The sequence below is a fragment of the Aricia agestis genome, chromosome 5, assembly GCF_905147365.1.
Source record: "Aricia agestis chromosome 5, ilAriAges1.1, whole genome shotgun sequence".
NCBI classification, from domain to species: domain Eukaryota; kingdom Metazoa; phylum Arthropoda; class Insecta; order Lepidoptera; family Lycaenidae; genus Aricia; species Aricia agestis.
Genome location: NC_056410.1, coordinates 1,676,685 through 1,701,143, shown reverse-complemented (window position 1 = coordinate 1,701,143; position 24,459 = coordinate 1,676,685). Strand labels below are relative to the sequence as shown.

General features: G+C 36.3%; 2 protein-coding genes across 3 annotated transcripts in view; both read left to right on the top strand.

The window, feature by feature from the left end:
• Positions 1-4,203: 4,203 nt before the first annotated feature.
• On the top strand, positions 4,204-7,300 carry LOC121727408 (BLOC-1-related complex subunit 5). The gene is made up of 8 exons (XM_042115247.1): positions 4,204-4,399; positions 4,689-4,803; positions 5,094-5,204; positions 5,620-5,786; positions 6,130-6,205; positions 6,304-6,416; positions 6,691-6,825; positions 7,126-7,300. The coding sequence occupies exons 2-8, from the start codon at positions 4,713-4,715 to the stop codon at positions 7,210-7,212; spliced, it is 780 nt and encodes a 259-aa protein (XP_041971181.1). The 5' UTR covers positions 4,204-4,399; positions 4,689-4,712; the 3' UTR covers positions 7,213-7,300.
• Positions 7,301-13,178: 5,878 nt separating this feature from the next.
• Positions 13,179-24,459, top strand: part of LOC121727399 (putative fatty acyl-CoA reductase CG5065) — a 34,059-nt gene continuing 22,778 nt past the window's right edge. The window contains exon 1 of one of the 2 annotated variants that reach the window (XM_042115233.1): positions 13,179-13,253. The gene's annotated coding sequence lies outside the window, so the exon portion shown is untranslated. The remainder of the gene's footprint in view (positions 13,254-24,459) is intronic. The other variant, XM_042115231.1, reaches the window with a different exon arrangement.

Below are 24,459 nucleotides of genomic sequence, written 5' to 3'. Positions count from 1 at the left end.
ACACACTTAGTTTTATTGAGTTTTGTTGTTACAGCTGACAATGCTTTGAATGAACGTGGCGAAAAAAGCAACAAACGCTGCCATCATACAAAAACAAATTTTTGATAGTTCTCCTTTATCAGCAGCGCCCCCGCCCACGAGTCTGACTCGCTCATAAAGGATTCCGTACCGTGATAGAGCAAAAATAGGCCAAAAATTGTGTTTTTTTGTATAAGAGCTATATAATAACATATATTATATTTTCATTTTAATAGGTATATAAATAATTTTAATAATAAAATAATTATACGGAATCCAAAAAATCACTTCATCACAATATGTATAGTATGTTTTCGTGCATTCTGGATATTGCCCCCCCCCCCCCCCCCCCGCATTTAAAATATTATTTATGTAATACGAAATGTTACTTTTCCCCTCAAAATGTTACTTTTCGCATGACAATAAGTAACTTTCGAACATACAGCTCTGGCAACACTGAGTGTGACCCAGGGTGACCATATTTAAATTACAGATCCTGCCTTACTTTGGTCAGAAAAATGCCAAATCCTGCCAAATCCTGTAGTAAAAATGCCCAAATACTTCCATCTTTATTTAATGTTGTTTTAAAGTAAGAAAAGTAAAAATACACATATAATATATTGCATTTTTTATTAAATTAAACATTCGCATCGTCTTCTTCCATTTCTTCATCTTTATGTCATAGATTTGTTCATGCGATTCAAAATTTATTTTGTAGGTTTGAAGGGCAATCACTATGCTCACCATTCATGCAACATAGATGCAACAATAATCTGTTTGTTTATAAAATCGGCCAAGTGCGAGTCGGGCTCGCTCACGAAGGGTTCCGTACCGTTACAGAGAAAAATCAGAAAGTACCTAGGCAAAAAAGTGTGTTTTTTATAGGATTAAATATTTATTTTATTAAAACTTTATTATTATGAATAATTAAATAACAAATATAATTAAGGATTTTGTGAAAATTTAAAGCATTTAGCTGTTGCCATTATTGATTACGAGCAAAAAAATCACGTTTGTTGTATGGGAGCCCCCCTTGAATATTAATTTTATTTTGATTTTAGTATTTGTTGCTCCGGTTGCTTGGTTTAGCGGCACCGGAAATACACAATCTGTGAAAATTTCAGAAATCTAGCTATAGCGGTTCTTGAGATACAGCCTGGAGACAAACAGACGGACAGACAGACATCGAAGTCTCATGAAAAGGGTCCCGTTTTTACCCTTTGGGTACGGAACCCTAAAAACGGTTCCAAGTTTTTGTATTGATTTGGGAGCACATTCTTTCGCAATTCGCATGAAGCGTTGGTAAGCAATAAGCATAACAATCCCTTTGAAACATTTAAAATTATACTGTCTATTAGAATTTCGCATTTTGCCTATTGCGCCCCAAAAATTATCTACACCTAAAACAGAATTTGAATTACTACCACCAGATTCTAATAAATCACTGACTTCTTTGATGCAAAAATAACATTTATCTTTCATACCCCAATCCTGCCAAAACCTGCCAAGTTTTTAAAACGTCAAGCGATCATGCCACAGGCCAAAATAAGACGCCAATCCTGCCAAAATGGCAGGAACCTGCCACATATGGTCACCCTGGTGTGACCGGTTATTTCAAAAACTCCCAAGTCCCAACAAATTACAAAACTGCCTAAGTGCCTAGCCTAGCTATAGGTCTACCCAAGAATTTTATTTATAAGATTCTTGGGTCTACCAGAATCTAATGGCAATTTTTGACAGCAGATTTTAAAAAAAATATTCTAGTAATATCCTAAATCATCCACAACGGATGCAATGGCCTAGTAACTATATACTCGGTGATACATGGCGGTAGCGGTCATCGGCTCCCTATCACATTCACAAACTTGTCATTTTCTATACAAAGCCGCGATTGACAAGTGACAACATCTGACACTTCATTGTCATTTGCGGTATGAATAGAAAACATTGAATTTTATAAGTGGACTCGGCATAATGGTCTCTACCAAATCAAAATACTGTGGCCGGTCCGCCATTTTATGTTTCGGTTCTCCGAGGTACATAAACTGTCAAAGTGTCGTATTATAGGGATGTCAAAATTAAAAGAAAATATCGATATATCGATATTTCAAAAATATCAATATCGGTCTCGATAAATCGCGAAAAAAATAGGCACTTGAAATGTTCACAAAATACTCAGTTGTATAAATATATTAATACTTTAATAATAATAATAATTGATGGTAAAATTAAAATAAAATATATAGATAGACTGGAGAGAACCTTATATCGGTGGACGTGTAATGCGTACAATGTTATGTCCTACTTACTAGGACATAACAAAGGAGTCGGTCTGCATATTATTTTCATGTAATAAAAGTGTTAATAAAGGTTTTAAGTAAACATTTAATGCTAGATATTGTTGAATTTTGTGGTTCCGCTAAATAATAAACCATAAGAATGGTCAAAGAATGCCTTGAGGCACATGGATTTAGCATTAAATACGCAAGTTTTGAATAACGTTTTTTGGGCTTTTCAATCGGTATTTTTGTTAGCTTAAAAATATAATTTATAAGTTTATTAATCCCTTATTCGTGCTATGTAAGGCATTAGTGCTAAAAATGTCACATCAATTAATAATTTGGCTATAAAAAATGCATAGCTTTTTACGTGTATTTACGGATTCTCATCACTTGAACTATAGTTAATCGATATCATGAACTAATTGACTTTCTTTCCTAAATGTGCTTCGAAATAATCGACAAATAGAAATATTCAAGAAAATATACGTGTCGCAGCCGACTGGTTTAAATAGCCGTTCAATCAAACAGCTAGCCCTTTGACTGAACAATGCCATTCAATCACACGGCTATACGTCGTTTAGCCGACTTGTTGACTACAACGTTCAACACTACAGCTAGACGACGCTTAGCCAACTGGTTTGTTTTTGTTTTGGCGGGGGGCTGCGCCCCCCGAGCCCCCCTTTTGTTTGAAGGCGGTCGCCGGCTGCTGCCGCAGCACGCTCGCTGCGCTCGCTCGGCTCCCTCTGTGTTGTGGTCTAAGTTCTAACCTAACCTAACTAACTTTTGGACTTTCTGGATTGTGTTTGTTTTTGTTTTGACGGGGGCTGTGTCCCCCGAACCCCCCTTTTGCGGGAGGCTGCGTCCATCCATTTCATAATCTCGTAATTTCTCCTCGAATATTTATTGAAATTTTAATTCACTCGTATGTGCCTCCACAATTTTTGTCTCTTTAATAACACTTGTAACTTTTATTAACTACTTTCTTTCCGAAAAACAACCACAAACACCGACGACGACGACCTCTGTGGCTCAGTGGAGAGCGCGTCGGTAGCTCAAGCCGGGGGTCGCGGGTTCGAATCCCGCCGACGGAACAAATGTATGATATATGTGTATGATATAATAAAAATCTTAAATATATGTATAGTATAAAAGTATTAAATATATTTCCATTGTCTGGTACCTGTAACACAAGTCCTTTAGATACTTAGCACGAGGCTAGACTGACGTGGTGTGAAGCGTCCATAGATATTATTATTACTATATTATTATTATTATTATAAACACCAACAAACTCCTGCTAGTTGACGCCATATTGTAAATAAAACGCACCTAGCACCGCAGCGGTGCGCGCTGAACTACTTCAATTAGACGGCGGCTTTTGAATCAGCTGTAGTGTAGAACGTTTTGAGCGACTAAAATATTCAATATAAAAGCTAGACGTGTGATTGAATGGCGTTGTTCAGTCAAAGGGCTAGCTGTTTGATTGAACGGCTATTTAAACCAGTCGGCTGCGACATACGCACACTACTTGTATAGCCGGCGCCAGACATGGGCTTCAAAGTTTGAGCAATCTTTGCACAAATAGGAAAATGCCAGCAATTAATTTGCATAAATAGGCAAATGTCAGTGCCACACTTGGCGAATTTGCGTATTTGATCACATGTCTGGCGCCCGCCTATGAAAATAAGCACAAAATGGCCACGCGATGACGGGCTAAGACTACATCTATTATCTATGATTATACTCGACACTGGCCCATGGAATTAATATGTACATTGTACGTAGTACATATTAATTCCATGCACTGGCCATGGGTATAGCCGAAGTGCCAAAGAAAAAAAAATATAACTAATGTTAATTGTCATACATTGATTTGCTGTCAAAAATTGGTAAAAGATTTGGATTAGAGGAAATTCAAGAAAAATAGTTTAAAAAATACAAAAGCCTTTAAAAGTATATGAATTTTCAATATTACAGTAAATCGACTTTCAATGCTTAGTAGTAAATTGTAGGTTCAAGGCTCAGACTTTTCTGCTTGTCGTTGTGCATGAAAATTCGGTCCATAAAGCCTCTATACAGAATTCAAAATAATTATTGATGTAAGTGGCTATTTCTTTGACACAGGTTGCCTAGCTAACGATAACGCAGTAGGATTATGGCTTGTGCATTACTTACTAATCCATAACTTGTTAAAAATATTTTAAGTCCTCAAACCTTTCCTAACAGTCGCTTTATTTTTTACTCTTTGAATACCTATAAGCATTTAAGAGATATCAAACTTGTTTCGTATTTAAGAGAACATATTATCCATATTCAAATGTACATCATGTTTAAAAAAAAATGTTATATGTGTACACTTTTATTAGTTGTTACGCCCCTTCCTTTTAGTGATCAACTGTATCTGTAACGAAGATGGGCTCAGAACAGTCAATGCCTCCCAAAAAGCAACCCCAGAGGCCACCAGTTAGAAGAGGTTACACCATAGCTACTACCAATTTGCAAGGTAAGAAGAAAAGATAAACTTGCACAGCAGTTAAGTTAATATAATATGTGGTGAATAAATGACTGAGTAAGAAGATTCAGTTAAAAGAAAAACGCAAAATGTTTGTTTAAATGTAATTACGGTCTGAAAAAATTATAAATGCTATACTTGATTATTTCTCAAATTATGATTTGTAAACAAACCTGAATTATAGTAATTACTACTTTATCAAATCACTAAGATATTATGTTTACAAAATGCATGTAAATCATAAACATATTTATTTTTAAGGCAAAATAATTTATTTTCAGAAACTCGTAGAAGTGATGCTTCAACAAGTGGCAACAATTCCCCCGGAGCCAGCATGTGCTCAGACTCGGAGTTACCATACATATCCTATACTGTTGATAGACCTATAGGAGGTAATAATTTTATGTAATAGTACTGTACGAGCTAGCATGCACATTGATGATTTCACATAATTTCCCATTGTCCGGCAAAGCGCATACTTTCAGGCAGTTTGCTACAAGCAGTCATCAATCGTGCACTCATTAGCATTAGCATACAGTCAATATATTATCATTTTTTATATCAAGGACTTTTAATTTAACAATAAACTATCATATGTCACAAAAAGGGTGTAGTCGATCGAGTAAGCAGCTCCTACAAGTAGGTACTATCAGAGAAGTTGAGTCATTCATTCTTTGTTATTTATATGGAGATGTTGTATTCCAGTCATGGTCTTAATATTATTTGTGTTTTGCATTTAATTTCAATTAAGTATTTAACTTACTTTTATTCAAATCTATAGAGAATATATTATTCAAATGTTTCTAGATTCACCAAAACATTCAGCGAGGAATCAAAAACCTAATGACAAGAGGTCATTGCTGCAGAGAAGGCAGCTGAGTCTGCAGGCACGGAAAACAAAACGGACTCGAGACATTGTTGTTGTCAAAACTGCCACAGACACACAGCTGGATGAAGATATACAGAGATTGCAGGTAAATAAAGATGAGTGAGTGTACACATAGGCATGCGTACAGCACCTCCCTCTCCCACACTGCCTATGCATACACTCGTATGCAAGAACCTGCAAACACCACCACCACACAAGCAATAATATTGGCAAATCCATGCAAGGCCCCTCACCACCATGCAGGTTGAACACCTCGACACGCGTTTCGCCCCAACACCGGAGCATCCTCAGGATGTGGACTCTACGAACAACCTCTGTCAAGTCAGAGTTTGACATGGATGTAAACAAAAAACTGTTAAACAACATGTTTATTCTAAATACATTTAATGTACTTTCCTTTTACCTTAAGTGTCATGTTGTCTGTGTAGGAAATCCCAACATTTTTACCGATAATGAGAGGAACACTTGGACTTCCTGGAGCAAGGGATCCAGAAGTGCTTGAAGGTAAATTTATTGTCCAAACATTTCTTTCTGTTAAGTTATAAAAACTCATTTAGATTAAACCCTAAATTAAAAAAAAAACAATGATAATATTTTGACAGGTCTGGACTACGGTCCGTGGGTACGTCTGACGACGCGTCTGCAGGCGCATCTAGCGGCGTGCGCGCAGCCCCTCGCCGCTGACGAAACCAACCTGGCCACTAAGATCAAAGAGGTAACCTGTACAAACTGCTTTTATCCATTCTTCATACAAATCTTTAAAATAAGAAGAACGTAAAGAGGTGTTGGTTTCAAACGCATTATATTATACGGACTTTGGGCAAATATAGTAGCCAGCAACATCTAATAAACTATAAAATATATTATCGCTTCAGTTTTAGCCATAGGTAAAGTTAATATACTTATATATTAACTTTATGGTTTTATCTTCATTATTATGTTTCTCTCAACAGTTTCTGATTTTAATTCTCTCTCTCTCTCTCTGTCAGGCGGACGCGGAGATATCGCGGCTGTACGCGATGGCGGTGGAGCGGCAGCGCGCCAACGCCCGCCACGCGGAGCGGCTGTCGCGGGTGCGAGAGGTGGCGCACCAGCTCACGCGCTGCACCTCTCTGCTCAATCAGGTGCTGTCTTTCTCTCTCTCCGTCAGGCGTGCGCGGAGATATCGCGGCTGTACGCGATGGCGGTGGAGCGGCAGAGTGTGTCCCTCCCCCTCCGCTCCCTCTCCATTTCACCTCTCCCTCTCTCACCCCCCTCTCCCTCCCCAACCCTTCCACCCACGTTCTCTCTCTCTATCTCTTAACGATATCAAAGCCGATTGGTGAATCCTTAGATCCAAAATAAACGCAATAAAATAATATTTATATGGGTCGAATATTATCCTCCTTATTTGAAAGTCGACTAAAATCCTGCTCCGTCGACAGACTCTCCGCGACGTGGAGGAGTTGAACCAGCTGCTGCCCGAAGACAAGCGACTGGAGCCCTTCGTGTGGAACAACACGCAGCGATGATCGACTAAGATATGCGTGGCGACATCGTAACGATATCGAAGTGCGATTGTAAAGAGTAATACAACGCGATATCGGAACGACATAGAAATGCGATTGTAAAGTTGTAATACAACGCGATATCGGAACGACATAGAAATGCGATTGTAAAGTTGTAATACAACGCGATATCGGAACGACATAGAAATGCGATTGTAAAGTTGTAATACAACGCGATATCGGAACGACATAGAAATGTGATTGTAAAGTTGTAATACAACGCGATATCAGAACGACATAGAAATACGATTGTAAAGTTGTAATACAACGCGATATTGCAACAATATCAAACTACATCAATTTAAGATTGTTAAGTTGAATAACAAAGTTGTAATTATTTCTGAGCCAAGATTATTTCTTTATCGCTTCGTAATATAGAATCGCTAACCAAAATGTATGGAATTGACATAAGGGGGATATTAGATTATCATATATATTGGATCCGAGATCATTGAGTCAATGATATTGGATAATGTAATATAGACATATGATTCATTTCTTCCTTGATCATAGATTTTTGGCATTTGCTGAGAGATTGGAAATAGGTGTTGCCAGTTATTTAATATAAAAAAGAGTTTTTAATTTCTTGTTCGTTAATATGTTTCAAATAATGTAATGTAATTATTTTTCTAGTTATATACTTGGATAATCTTGCTGAAATAACAAAAAACAAGCCATATTAAAAATGACGATGTCTTTTGACAAATCGAATTCTCTGAGATCTAGTAACCCTGACGTCAATACCTGTCAGCGTTAGCGCTCTCCATTGGCTATTGAAACCACATATGACGTAAAATAGGATCAATGAAATATGATAATGTAATATGCAGATATGATCAAATGATCATATATATTGGATCCTATATATGATCATAGAAATGATCATATATAAATGATAATGTAATACCCCCCTAAGACGAGTCGAACGTCAACGTCATATTAACGAACGCTTATGTCAATTCCATACATTTTGGTTGGCGATTCTATAACCAAGCGATAATGAAAAAAATCTTGGCTCACCCCCCAGCTCCCGTAGACAAGTGGCAAAACGCTAGCGCTACAAAAGGTATGGATCTGACATTAGTATTCGCTAGCGAAGCGATGATTTATGTCAAATCGCATACATTTTGTAGCGTTAGCGTTAGCGTTAGCGCTTTGTCACTTGTCTACAGGCCCAGTACAGAGAACTATAAATAATACTTAGTTGAAAAAAAAACTAAAAAAAACACGCTTATTTTTTTATTTATTTTTTCAAAAGTTTTAACAAGTTAATGCTATGTTTTAGCTCTTAATACGTATGCAAAGTTTCGAATTAATTAGACTACTGGAGATAGGTAAAAATCGTGTTCAAAGATTCCGTTACATACATACAGCCCAGGCTTATAAAAGCGTGTTAAAAGACAATTTCGTACTGTGTATTACCTATGTCTTAGTATGCCAAACGACTTTTTATTACGTATCAGATAAGGACAAAACATTATATAGCTACGTTGAAATAATATTTTAATTAATCATATCGATATAAGGCGTCGATTTGAATGCTCAAATCAGCAAATATTCGCGCAACACTTATGTAATACTTTGTTGCAATATTTAAAATTATGTGAGAAAATTTTGTGAAATCAAGCGCAGCTTTTAATGAATAATATTGTGCTCTCTGATATAATAATTATTGTATAAACCAGGGCTTCCCAAACTTGTACTGTGACGCCCTTGGAACTTTGCCATTTCTTTACGACGCCCCTCAACCCAGCCCCCAAAAATACTTTCTAATTTTGGAATCAGCCTACATAGGTTATCATATAAACACTATTTGGATATTTATATTTTTATTAGGAGATAATACATGAGCATAAAAATTACAAGGAGATAATATGTATTTATAAAAGATATTAAAACCAGCAAGGCTGGCTAATGCGAAGGCTGCGCTTACTTTTCTAATAAGCATAGCTTCTGAAACCGGGGATTTAAACTGTTCGGGAATCCCGGGATGTATGATTGACATAATGCGCGCGACGCTTACTCGATGTGGTTGTGTTGACATGCGACGCCCCTGGGAGTTGGGACAGTGTCGACGCACTGTTTGGGAAGCCCTGATATAAATGATTATGCTTGTGATTATGAGAAAGGTATATTCAACCAAAATAGTAACAAAAAAATTAAAAGTTTGTTGGAAATTCTAACTTAAAAAGTTATCTAGATAAAAAAAAATCTACGCTTATTGTTTATGGTAAGATATCTGAATAAAGTGTGAAAGCTATTATTAAGTATGATAAGTATAATATAATAAATAAGATCATCAAATCATTCCTGTCAATCACTAATATTACAAGGTATTAATCCAAATACATACCTACCTATAATTTAAACAACTTGTTTATCATTATTCATTATACAGGGTTTAACAAAACAAAGTAATAATACTTAAGGGTGTGTATGATTCCCATGTATAGAGTTCATTGTGTAAGAGGCAGCGCTGAAAAAGCATTTTTTTTTCACTTACCCATTTTAATCACTTTCAGTGCCACTACTTTCACAGTGAACTCTCTACAAGAAACAAATACACACCCTAAAGTATTATTAAGTTACACGACGCTAACGCCTCTACCGACGCCGCGCTGCAAACTGCGAAACTGTAATAGAGCGAGATGCAATATAACGCACTGTCGTGTGTCGGATGAGACAGTAAATCGGCTCGCCGCTGTTTCGCAGTTCGCAGCGTCAGTGGACTAGAGGCGTAAAACAATAAAAAATTTAAATGTCGAATACAAAATGTATAATTAATAGATTTTTTAAATTTGTATCATTGTTGTGTATCGTCACATTGCATATCGCTTCGATGTGGGCACTGGGCAGTGGGCCACAGTCTTTGCCGAAACGATTAGCATGGCCCTGGAAGATTGGTTTCCAGTTTTCGTAGAGAAGAAATAAGTATAGTTTCTTGGATGAAACTTCCTACTTAGTTTTGAAGGCCGAAAGGGAAGTGCACTTCCCTGGTGTAAAACCTAGTTGTAACATAAACGCTTATATGATAAAAATGTATTATCTATGTGATTAAGTACCTGTAAATAAGAAATAAATTATTGTATATTAAAAATTATTTTTAATTTATCAATAATCATAATTCATGAGCATTCAATATGATTAGTCGTTCGAATATATTATTCTTTTGTTTTCTTTCTGCTTCGGTGTTTGATGGCATACTATGAAACTATAAAGTAAGAACTAAGACGTAAATCATGTACGATTATGCAACAGGAATAATAATATTATGTTAGTAATTTCATTTATACAATGTTACTTGAGGCCCGATACGAAAATAACTAGTGAATAGTATGTATTTTTTATGTTCGCTAGAACTTAGTTAAAATTAAACCTTTCAAATAATTAAGGATCAAACTTCAAACCATAATTTTTGTAGGTTTGTTGACTTCTTACGGCTTGTCCACATCTCCGCGTCATGACGTCGTCAACGTGGAACGGTGCGGTAACGCGGTGCGGTAATTTTCACGTCACGTCAACGTAGGGGAGCCCAGCTCAAAGCGGCCATAGGAGGCAAAGCGGCCACCCTTAATATTTCGGTATTTTATAATGGCAGAGCAACGTTGCTGCTCTGGCGCATAGTGAACATCCCGCCCAGCCCCACTCCATGATGCGGTAGCGATTGGGGAAGGCGCGAGCTTGTAGCGAAAAATATTGGAATTGCACGTTTTATTAAAAAAAAGCAAGGTAAATTCTTCCTGTTTTAATTATTTTCTTGTCAACGACACCAACAACAACAACACTCAAGCAACGACACCGCGAAAAATATTTTTCGCGGTGTCGTTGCTTAACTATGTTGTTTTTATTCTGGAGTATGATATGCGAAAGAAAATTATGTTTAAAACAGAACGGTTGCCAAAGGGCAAAGCGGACCGGGCAATGCGGCCAATAGGCCGCTAAGCTAAATGATAGTTTTTATAATATGATAATTACTTAAAACTATTATTAGATGGTGAACAAACTTATCAAAAGAAAACTATCCAGGGGTCATGGGAAGAGACTACGATGGCGCGTGCTATTATATATGTTCAACAAATTCGGGGTTCAGTCAAATTAGTACAAAACAAACATTGTCATACTTTAAGGAGACATTTAAAACAGGAATATATCGATAAAGCAAAGTTTTATTGATATATTTTGACTACTTTTATTTTAGAAGAATTGATTATTTTTTACAAAAAAATATTGTGATTGTTGGAAGATAAACTCCTGTCAAGAAACCTCAGAAACCGAGCAGAAGCGATATAAGTAGCAGTTTACAGAATTGTTTTTGATAAATACCTATTTTTGTACATTTTTAGCATTCATTTTATAAAAATATATTTATTTAATATAGAAAAAAATACCATTTCGTGTGAACATTTGGGCTGGCCACGTTGCCCTTACCCCTACGGCCACTTTAGGCGGGCCCTCGGGCAAAGCGGTTTTTTGACAGGTTGTCGTAATATGTGAATCATGAGCTAATTTCAAGATTTGGGTAAATATGAATCACACATAGCAGAAATATAATAAATGCACTATCTAGTAGCACATTTTTCATTTTTAAATATATAATATTTCGTCTTTTTTTCCAATTGAAAGTTAAGGTTACTTTGAGCTGACCTCCCTTACCGTACGTTGTCGTGATACGTTACGTAACGTGAAACACAAATTTACTTCAACGTAACGTGAAAATGCACGTTACGGTGTAGCAACATTTTGCGTCTTTTTTTTTTTAAATCTCTCTCTCCGTCTTCTTAACTAGGTATAGCAGAAGCAGAATAGGTACGTATTGTGGGATGAGCGGTCCATATCTAGATAAGAAGTGAAGAATGTAGCAGTTTTACAAGGCATGGTGACGTACAATGTTGCTACACCGTCACGTTACGTTGACGTAAATTTTCACGTCACGACAACGTACCGTGCCACGTTACCGCACCGTTCCACGTTGACGACGTCGTAACGTGGAAATGTGGACAGGCGGCAGGCCCTATTTAAATAATCCTTCTCACCGGGTTAGTTCCCGAACCGGTGGTAGGCACCACGTAGGACCTTCTGAAAATATTTACTTATTTTCAATTTATTTAGAAATAAAACAATTTTGGTTTTGATTTTGACCACTTAACTTGACAGATCAAGTATGGAGAATCTGTCAAAAAAGTTGTAAATAGCCTATTTGGCACTTGATCAGAAAGTCGTGAAACAGGCCCTTAAAGCTGCTAATACAATATTTTGGCACCTGCACGATGTTAATATGTAATGATATTTAATTTTATCCTCACTGATATTTTAAACGCAAAAGTATGTCATTGTTAGAAAACGCATTTAAAAAAATCAATATACTTATATCACATATTATAGCTCAAAATTAATATACCTATAGCTCAGTAGATACAATTATTGTTTATTACTTACTTCTACTACTTTTGGTACTTCCCCAGTTCTTCGGCTTTTATTCAATGTAACTGTGTTGTTTGCTAATTTGTTTGGGGAGGGAAAACTGGAATAGGTACATGGATGCTCGGCCAATACAGCTTCATAATATCTGGCACCCCTGACATCAAAAGGTTTTCGTGGTTATTATTGTCGACGCGCCAAAGGGGAGTAGGGGAGGGAATGTGTGGGCCAATGTTAGAAATCGCAATAGTGCCAGTCTATTTGATGAAATTAATAAAAGTTACATAGGTGAGTACACAAAACATGCAAACGATCTGTGTAACCGTCGGCAAACAAGCGTCTTCAAATTATGTTTCCATGAATCGCGCGGTTGGCCAAAGCGTAGACCGTTCACAAATATTTTCCGTCTAAAAGGAAGTCTATGTCCACGATTTAAGTATCATCTGAGGTAACTCCGAGGTAGAATAAGTGTGAATGGGGTATAGCGTTGCGCCAGCGCAGCCTTGCGACACGTACTTTTGCAAGCCTGAAGCCGCAGTCACTCGAACAGTTCTGACCCGGTGCGACGTATACTCATATCAAAACAGGTATGTTAATATCCTTACTATTAAATTAAATTAATTTTATTTTATTTACGAACAAAAAAAGTTTATTTTTTGTGACAAGGACTAACTGGTCCTTCAGTTGCAGTGCAGTAAAATCTAGAAATATCTTTCGAAATAAAGGACATTGCAACAGCATAATTTATAGGCATTTATTGCGATAACCAACTCTATTATTTTATTTCGATATACTTTCTCACAACCGCGGTCTGCATTCTCATCTTCTAATGGACTTATTTAGGAATAAATCAAAGGGATGGTGAGGGGTGGGTTGATATTATACGAGTATATTCCATTCCATTAGTAACTAGATACTAATAAGCAGTCTTATGAAAGTTGTTTATTTATTCGAGGGATGCGGCTAATGAAGCTCATACAACGGAGATATATTTAGGATCATTCATTAGTGATTAGATAATATAATTAGCCCTTTGGGCTAGGGCTCAAGGAAGTCCGGAGAAAAAAAATATATTTTAAAAGTAAAAGCTCTCTTAAAACCTGTATCTAATTGGGTTACTATAACTTTTAATAAGTTTTAGGGCCTGTTTCACCACGTCCTAATAGGTGCCGGATAGGCTATTCACAACAGATAGAGTATGGAGCATCTGTCGAATAAGTTGTGGATAGCCTATCCGACACCTTATCAGGAAGTGGTGGAACAGGCCCTTAGTATAATAGCTACCACATAATATGTCTATTTTATACGTATGTGGTATAAGTTAAGCCCTAGGAAGTTTAAGGCGTCGCCTTAATAATTTTGCTGTAGCGATATCGATTTTAAATAATTAAAGTAGAAATTAAAGTTCATTGTCAGTATTCATCATATCTTTGTCTTTGAATTACCCATAGGCCATAACATAACACGATTGGTCAACTTTTATAACACAGAATAATCAAAAAGACCTCTGTAAAAAAAGAGATTCTAATTTTGCCAACAGAGGAGAGTGATTTAAGCTTTCAAAATTAGTACATAGATTGGTTCAAGCATACACTTTAATTTGCCCATAGCTTATATGAAATATATTTATGGTTTTGAAATTACGCCAAAAAAAACCATTTTGTCGCTTACGCCCTTTCCATTTCTTGCTGTTCCGTTTCTTGTTTTCCGGCCTCTCATAGAAAACAATGCAATCTAAAACATATCCAACATGGTTTTTTACTTTAACGCGGCGTAACCTTATGTCTAGATCACCATCCTGCGCTTTTTGCGAAGACGAACATGAGAAGAAAACAAAGTACAACTAAATGTTTATCCATCAGGAACCGTTGTTCCTACGCAAATTTAAATTATTCTTAATGCTTATTGGTTTTTATAGGACTCCAAGTATATTCAAAGTACATATTTTAGGTACAAAATTTCATCTGAATCAGTTAAGCGTAAACAGAATATATTAAATACTTACTAATTAAGTATACAGACATAATATTTTTGAGTAACAACATTATGTGCTTACATTGTATGTATTACGACTGAAAGAGAGGTATCATAATTTTTATAGTCTTTATTTCTTTAATGATCATCTTCATAGCATAATTGTATATATTAAACTTAAGATATCATAATTATTACGCCAATTAAGTTACGAAAACGTTGCGTTCGTTTTTAACACACTACCGTTAAGTCAAATGTAAGCAATGATTGTGAGACCGTGGTGAGACCGTTTACAACGGTTCGATTAAGAGGATTCCACACCGCCATTTTTTCCATACAAACGTTGTCCCCTGGTGGTCCCCTGTTTCCTCCCTGGATAATGCTAGTAGAGTTATAATTTTTTTCCTGAATATCTACGGCCACTAATACAATGTCCCTATGTTTTCTTTTTTTTTCATAATTTAATTATTAAATAAGATATGAACGTTCAAAAACCTAAAAAAATGGCCAGATTTTCCGCTGTGTTCAAACGTCCAGAAAACAGATTTGGCTAGATTATACAAAAAAAAGCAAAACATAGGAACACAGCTCAAGCCTTTTTTTAATCTTTAATGAAAAAAGTACTTAAATCGGTTAAGTTTTGGAGAAGGAATCAGGGGACAACGAATCGTTGACTTTCTGGATTTTCTGCAGTTGTCTCTATCGCGTTCTGCGGTATAGGCTTGAGGTAAGGGAGACAGATATTACACGTACTTTTTTTCATTTCTCTAGCCCCTGGTGTATCCTCTTAAGCCCGGCCGCACAATATCCGAAATTTCTGATCAGAAAAATTCGGACGCCAGCCGGAACCCACTCGGTTCATACATTTTGCTGTAGACTTCGTCAGGAGTTTAGATGAAAATAATACAGGGGCGTAGCTACCTCCGTATTTTCCGTATCGATAAAAATCGCCCAATAATCGTAAGCAAAAATAAACAAAATCTTTCCATTTCGTTAAAGTACAAAAAGGCAAACATATATTAAGGCCAAAAATATTTTTATACGGAGTTCCTCCAAGGCACGCTACGCTTCTAACTCACTATAATTTTTGATTGGTTTGCATCAAACATTAACCAATCAACAACTCTATTGAATACATCCAAATCCTCTCAAACAACCTTGGAAACTAATGCATAGTTTTGTTGGTTTAAAACCACAGAAATTTGAAGTTTCTCTAGTGACCGTACATATATTTTTTCTGATCATAACATTTTCTTAGTTGACTTTCGTGAACTGTGGTTAATACCACAGCTCGCCCTTGACCATTTTCGTGACATTAAACCCTCGATGTCCATATTTACGGTTCTTATATCTTCTGAGGCTACATACAGGGAGGGAATACATTAAAATACAACAAAAATATGGATTAAGCCCTATTTAAAGCCTTCCGCAACTAGACCCGATACAATTTTCTCTAAAAACAAAAGCTTTCTTCGCAGGGAACAACATTAGAAATTAGTAATAGGGTCCCGTATTTACTCTTTGGGTACGGAACCCTAAAAATATTGAGTGAAGTGCATAACTTTATATGATAATTGTTATGCGATCCCAAAATTTTGGTTGAAAATTAATTTTTGATTTGTATAAAAATTGAAAACCCTGGATTTGGTGAAGTGGTGAAAACCGACAAATTCTTCATGAAGAAATCCTAAATTCTAATAATATTATGACTTTTACTGTGCATATTTTGTGAATATTTCGGCCCTTTGATTGTGCATATATTCCGATGTCCACATAACAGTTTTCTCTGCAGTCCTTAAAAAGGTTTTTTTATTATGTCACAATTCAAAGTTTACATGCCACCTATGTGTAAACTGTAAACAAACTTTAGTTTACACTTTCGCAACTTCACACTACACTTGTACTGTCAACACTCTGTTTTGGTGACGAAATTCTTCTCAAAAGGTAGGTACTTAAAACTCCACAAACACTTTAACTAGCAAAGTGCCCATGTAAGTAGATTCTTCAATTTCTCAATTTCAAAATGTTTATCTTCTTTTACCAAATGTGATATTAATATTTCTACATAATAATATATTTAGGATTAGAGGAGCAATCAAAATTTAAAAACTACAAATTACGAGTCAAAACATAATCATTAATCACCTAACCTAAGATAAGCCTAATTGTAAAACCTATGCCGGAACATCCTAATATATTAAAATTTGAAACCATATCTATAAAAAAATGCATGCGAAGTTAAGGAGATATTTAGGATTGAATAAATAATAGTTATGTAGAGTCTGACAAACCCATTACTCTGCCTGTAGGCTTCACCGTTATAGTCGAGGAAAACATTCAAAGTTAGCGTCAGTACTCGTAGTCATACGCGTTGATGTTTTTTCATGAACGAAACAAATACAATATTTTATATTTTACGTCTCAAAAAATGTATTACGTCGTAATAAAAAAAACAATTGATTGCGTTTCACGTCAAACACAATACAAACAAAAATATTAATTGTGTGTGCAGTGCCGGTTTTAGCACTACCAGCGCCTTGGGCGAGATTTCTTCGGCACTCTCGGTACTTCTAATAACAGGCGCGGTCGCAGCCTGAAATTTATGGGGGGGGGGGGGGCACTCACTATAGTCACTACACTAATATTTTTTTTATCTGCGCCCTCGGACGGTTCTGGGTTGACAGCTGTCTAAGGTCGGACGCAGTCGTGGTAGTAGATAGCTAGAAATTTCCTTTTATTATTTGGCAAGTTTTTGAGATTTTTCAATTGTACCTTAGATTTGGGGAGCCCCCCCTTCGGACCGCGCCTGTCTAATAAAAGGCGGCGCTCGGCGTTTGCGTTCGGCGCCCTGCGCCCGTTCGCCCAGCGTCGCCCCCGCCCTTAACGCTACTGAGTGTGTGATGTGAGACGTAAAACCCGTAGATTATCTCGCTGTATAAAGTCCGTGTCTAATTGTGGACGTACCGGTACTGAACGTGAGTATAGACTATAGTATTGTTTATCGCAGCACATATCCTTATAGAGACACTTTTTGTGTGTGTTTTAGTGACGTTTGTAGCATACCTATATTTATATAGATCCTCCTGATCAAAACATGTAATTAATTTAAAAAATAAAGTTAAATAAAATTTAATTGTTATTTATTAGTGGTCTCATGAATAATTTTTGATCGATCATAGACAATTTTCTTTTATTGTATTTTTTTTTATTAAAGCGTTTTTCGTTGAGCTTTCGTCAGTTTGTCTGTGCTACTAGCACCTGGCTCCATTGATATAGGACAGCGAAAGAAGAAATAATATGAATATCCTGCACCTGTACGGTGTACCTAGTCCATATTCCATACTAATATTATAAATAAAAAAGTGTGTCTGTCTGTCTTGTTTTTTAAATGAAATTAGGGGGCCAACGAGCAAACCTCCATCCATTCCATCATTCCACATGATGGAAAGCAACTTCCGTCGCCCATGGACACTCGCAGCATCAGAAGAGCTGCAGGTGCGTTGCTGGCCTTTTAAGAGGGAATAGGGTAATAGGGGAGCGTAGGGAAGGGAATAGGAGAGGATAGGGAAGGAAATATAAGAGGGTAGGGAAGGGAAAAGGGTAGGGGATTGGGCCTCCGGTAAACTCACTCACTCGGCGAAACACAGCGCAAGCGCTGTTTCACGCCGATTTTCAATGAGCCCGTGCTATTTCTCCGGTCAAGCCGGCCCATTCGTGCCGAAGCATGACTCTCCCACGTCAACTCTTCTGTCTGTTACCTCTTCAGTCTTCACGCCCAAACCCCTGAACCGATTTTGCTGAAATTTGGTCTACAGAGACTTTGAGTCCAGGGAAAGGACATAGGATACATTTGTCCAGGAAAAATGTACGGTTCCGCCGTGATAAACGGATTTTGGCGCAACGGAGTTGCGGGCGTCATCTAATTTATTCTAATTCGCGTATTGGGTTTGCCGTATGTTTCTTAATAATATACGGATTGAATATAATGTACAAACAACCAATAAGCATTCCATTGTTTGTTTAAACAATTATGAACGGTTTTCATGTGGTTATTGTTACGAAAGTCACACTTGGTAATCCTTGTATAATACGACTTTTATCGTATTCTTTCAAAATATAAATCGTTAAAAATAATTAAAAATAAGTTGGACTTATAGTACGCAAAGAAATCTTTCAGATGTAGATATCAGATAATTAATATTGTAATTGAATAAATAATATACGTATTTTAGACCTATCCATTCTCTACCTCGTTCCTAAAAATTTTTGTATATATGTGCTAAAATAAAATGAAATTTAACAATACCACAGATTACAATAACGGTTAGCAACATTTATTGAATTTAGCTTATTATAAAAATACATTGTATAATCTAAATATATCTATACTTAATAATATTATAAAGCGGAAGAGTTTGTTAGTTATTTAGTTTGTTTGTTTGTTTGAACGCGCTTATCTCAGGATTCTTTCAGTGTTACATAGCCTATTCGTTGAGGAAGGCTAGAGGCTATATTTTATCACGCCAAAACTAATAGGAGCGAAGAAATAGAGGAATGTGTGGAAAAAACGGGGAAAATTATTTGAAAGAACTTATTTGAACGCGCTAATCTCAGGAACTACTGGTCTGATTTGAAAAATTCTTTCAGTGTTAGATAGCCCATTCATTGAGGCAGGCTATAGGCTATTTTTTATTACGCTAAGACTAAAAGGAGCTAAGAAATAGAGGAAAATGTGGAAAAAACGGAGAAAATTATTTAAAACTAGCTGTTACCCGCGACTTCGTCCGCGTCAACAAAATGTAAAATACATAGGTAAAAAATAAAAAAGTTAAAATATGTCCTCCTCCTTTTTGGAAGTCGGTTAAAAAGTAGCCTAAGTTACTCCTTATTACATCAGCTATCTGCCAATAAAAGTACCGTCAAAATCGGTCCAGCCATTTCGGAGATTAGCCGGAACAAACAGACAGACAGACATACAGACAGACAAAAATTCTAAAAATTGTTATTTTAGTGTAAGTACCGTCTAAATATTCATATGCATGTAGTAAAAACGGTTATTTTAATATTACAAACAGACACTCCAATTTTATTTATATGTATAGATTAATTATTATTTTAAGAAACTACTGGATCAATTTTTATGTTTTTTGGCAAACATAAAGAATAGACCACGTGAAAGGACATAGGTTTCTTTTTTTGCGGAAAAATGTACGGTTTACGTGACATTCCCAAATTACGCGGGCGAAGCCGCGCGGAACATATTCTAGCGTATTAATATATTATTATAATACTAGGTATATTATATTCCCGTTCTCATATTTTTTGCAGTCTTGGATTTAAAAAAGAAAAACAATTAACTGGTTAAATCTTTATAGTTAAAAGAAATACATATAATTAAGTTTTTGTGGTATTCGATGACTTTGTGTAATAAAATATGACTGCACATTTGCAAGATTATACAAAGTCATAAAATAAAAAGTAAAACACGACAACGACACGGACCGTCGCGGAAGGTCAAGTATTTTATGAGATGTGGTTTTCTGTGGAAACAGCGTCCGTGGCCTAGTGGGTAGACATTTGGTTCGCACTCGAGAGGGTGCAGGTTCAATCCTGGGTGGAGGCTTGTACCAATGAGACAATGATCTCAAGTACATAATACGAGTACGGACGCTCATACGGTGAAAGAAAACATTGTGAGGAGACATTCATACGTGGGAGAGCCATGCTTCGGCACGAATGGGCCGGCTCGACCGGAGAAATACCACGTTCTCACAGAAAACCGGCGTGAAACAGCGCTTGCACTGTGTTTCGCCGAGTGAGTGAGTTAACCGGAGGCCCAATCCCCTACCCTATTGCCTTTCCTACCCTCCCCTACTCTCTTCCCATCCCTACCCTCCCCTATTACCCTATTCCCTCTTAAAAGGCCAGCAAGGCACCTGCAGCTCTTCTTATGCTGCGAGTGTCCATGGGCGACGGAAGTTGCTTCCCATCAGGTGACCCGTTTGCTCGTTTGCCCCCTTATTTCATAAAAAATATATATAATCTAGTGTTACAATGTTCTGTTCTAAGAAACTAGATATCTTGCACTATTATTAGCCCAGTAGGGTTAGATTTTTCTTTAAATTAATTAAAGTCATAAATTTTTTGCACCAGTGTTTAGAGGAACACAGACAAATAGCTTAAATTCAAAAACTCGACCAGCCACGACGTGTGCGTTAGCCGCCATATTGGTTTGAAGGTCCAATCTTTTTTTTAGCTATAACTCCTTTATTTTTTATTTTTTTTAAGCTAATGATAAGGATCAAATTTGTCGAAAATTTGATTTTCTACAACTTATGACTATATACTTTTTATTGTAAAATCAATATTTAAGGAAATAACTGCAAAAAACAAGTCAAAGTATAATTTCGACCTGTTCGACCTGTATCGCGATTATTGTCAAATACAGAAAAACAACCAGAAATAAACTTGTAGCTCTTTACATTAACCACAATTAAAATTAAGACTTCGCTGTCTATCCGTCTGTCTGTATCCAGGCTTCAAGAACGGTGATAGGTAGAGACTTGAAATTTTTCAGATATTATGTATTTTGTTACCCTCTATAACAAAAAAAACATATTATATTTAATATTTGATGGGGCTCCCATATAACAAACAGGATTTTAGTGAACTTTTTTTTTTTTATCAAAAATAGCAGCACTTAGACAGTTAAAATATGCATAAAACATTTAATTGTATTTGTACTTTAATAATTAATGATAAAATTAAAATAAAATAAATATTTAGGGGGATCCCATATAAAAAGCACAAATTTTGTCTATCTTTGCCTTATAATGGTACGGAACCCTCATGAGCGAGTCCGACTCGCACTTGGCCATTTTTTCATAATTATTCAGGTGTACGTTGTGCCGTAATTGTTAAAAGGTCTAATTCATGATCATAAATATTCAGTTTTATCCAGTCGCTTGGGTCCCGGTACATTTACCATAGATGTAGAAGCTTATATATTGATTTCTAAAAAAATCATAAGGATCAAATTTGTAGGAAATTTAATGATCTATCACCAACAACTTTGTTTCTACAATTATTTTCGCTAAATTCGATTATAATTGACATACAAGCGAAATTATACTCTGACTTGTTTTTTGCATTTATCTCCGTAAGTAAATATTGATTTTACAATGAAAATTATAAGAGCTCAAAATGTAGAAAATTAAATTTACATCAAATTTAGTTCTTATCATTTTCGTAAAAAAATATAAAATAAAGGAGATATGTCTAAAAAAAGATTTGATCTTCAAACCAATATGGCGGCTAACGCACACGTCGTGGCTGGTCGAGTTTTTGAATTTTAGCTATTCATGACCCATGATACCCAGGTGCAAAAAAAAATCTGACTATAATTAATTTCAGATTCCCATTATTACAAGGCTGAAAATACACTCCTAAATATAATATGCAACCATTCTATCGCAACAGCCTTCCTGCTTAAATGTACTGTTTCATACAAAAGTAAAAAGAATGCAGCTTTGTAGGTTGTAGGTACTGTAGCGGGCCCAACAGCACTATGAACTATCCAAGTTTCAATAATCGAATCAATATTACTACATCATCAGAAATGACTGGACTGGGCTTTTATCCCCTAACGTAACTTCCAATCCGTCTCGGAAGATTTTCTTATAAGACTGCCAGTCGTAGGCTTCAGTCTCGAAATCAGCAGGCAGCGGGGCGGGAGCGGTGGTAGCGCGTGACAATGTATAGATTATATATTAAAGTATCATTTAGTACTTTACAGTATGATTATACATGACACATAGGCCTCATGACAGATGTAATAAGCTAGTGCTAACGAGGCCGCTCTGGATGAGCAATCAACCGCGGCGTTTCCTCACCGGGATTGACTCATAACGTCGCGTGTTTTAGCAATTATTACCTGCTAATGTGCTGTTAAAGTACTACAACGGGCACTTTTACAGTACATTAATCAATAATGTAAATATATCTGAAATAAAATATTTAATTTCCGATTAATTTCCTATTCCGTGTGGGTCCTAAGTTCTAACGTCGGATTTTTAATTTTTATTATAAGTTAAAACATGTGCTAATTTATCGGTTTTGTGCTGTGTATAATAATATAATTTGAAGGAAATAAACAATGATACAACAACGCAGCAACACCAAAATAATAATAATCGGTCAAGTGCGAGTCGGACTCGCGCACAGAGGGTTCCGTACCGGTATAGAGAAGAAATAGGCCACAAATTTGTTTTTTTGTACGGTAGCCCCCCTTATTTTTTAATTTAATTTTAATATTATTAATAATAGTTAAATTAAACTTGAAATTAAGGATTTTGATTAAATTTCAAGTGCCTATCTGTGGCCATTATTGATTTCGAGAAAAAAAGGCCAATAAATCACGTTTGTTGTATGGGAGCCCCCGTTCAATATTAATTTTATTTCATTTTTAGTATTTGTTGTTATAGCGGCAACGGATATACACAATTAGTGAAAATTATAGAAGTCAAGCTATAGTGGTTTTTGAGATACAGCCTGGAGACAGACAGACAGACGGACACATATTTCCCAGTCAAGTCTCAGTAAAAGGTCCTGTTTTTACCCTTTGGGTACAGAACCCTAAAAATGTACTATGCAGTGTGCACTGGCACGTTCTAAAACTTTACTTTAATTAATTTTAATTAATTACTGTAATTTTTGCGTAAAAGTTTAACGAAAAAATTCCACATACATGCATTATTATGAAATTTCATTAAGCCTAGCAACACAATCATTTTACAAATTTTATTGCACTAACTAGCGCAACGATTATCATTGATCTTTGGCAACTAAATTAATTTGTGGTTAGTTTATAGTTAGTAGAGACTATGGGTAATGGTACTAGGAATACGTTTTGAAACAATTATTATTGTTGCAGTCAAAAGGCGAGTGGCAACCGTCACAACCTATATAAGGTAGGAAATAGGCAGTAGATAAATTATAAAGGGGCTGTTTGACCAATTCCTAGTGCCGTATAAGCTATCCACAACTTATCCGACAGATACTCCATACTCTATCATAAGTTGTGGATAGCTTATCCGGCACTTATTAGGAAGTGGTTAAAAAAAATATTACGACCCCAGATTTCTTAAGCATGAAAGACAAAAACAAAGTAAGTAGATTATTCGAACCGCTAGATATAACACTACAAAATCTTATATCTGAGTGGCAGGATCGGTGGGATAACTCAATCAAAATCTGTACAATTTCTTTCCTTCGGTACGCAAACGACTCGCTATGCATTGGATAGAAATCGATCACTGCGTTGCACAATTCCTAACAGGTCACGGCAATTTTAAAGCTAAACTTTATGGATTCAAGTCAGTTCCGTCTCCTCTTTGCGAGTGCTCGACTGAAGATAGCCCGCAAGAACAAACTGCTCGTCACATACTCTGGGAATGTGATCTCTGGCATGAGGAAAGAACCGATATGTTAAGCAGCCTCCAATGTGTTTCTGGAGTCGTATGTTACGATGATCTCGTAGGCAGCGCAAAGAATGTTCGTTCTTTCAAACGTTTTTGTCATAAATACTATTGGAAACAATCCAACACAAGCTAGTCAGTTTAAGTAAACGTCATTTTTTTTTATTAAGTAGGCTTAATACAATTTAATTATTTTCCCGTGGTGCTTCCCCCTTTGTTCGGACATTAATGTCACGAAAATTTGGCTGTCTCCCGCTTTGCTTGGGGAGGGAAACTGGATCTCTCCTACTCCTCCTACCTTTCTTCTGATTAATTTCGTTGCGGGTCCCAAGACAGATTTAGC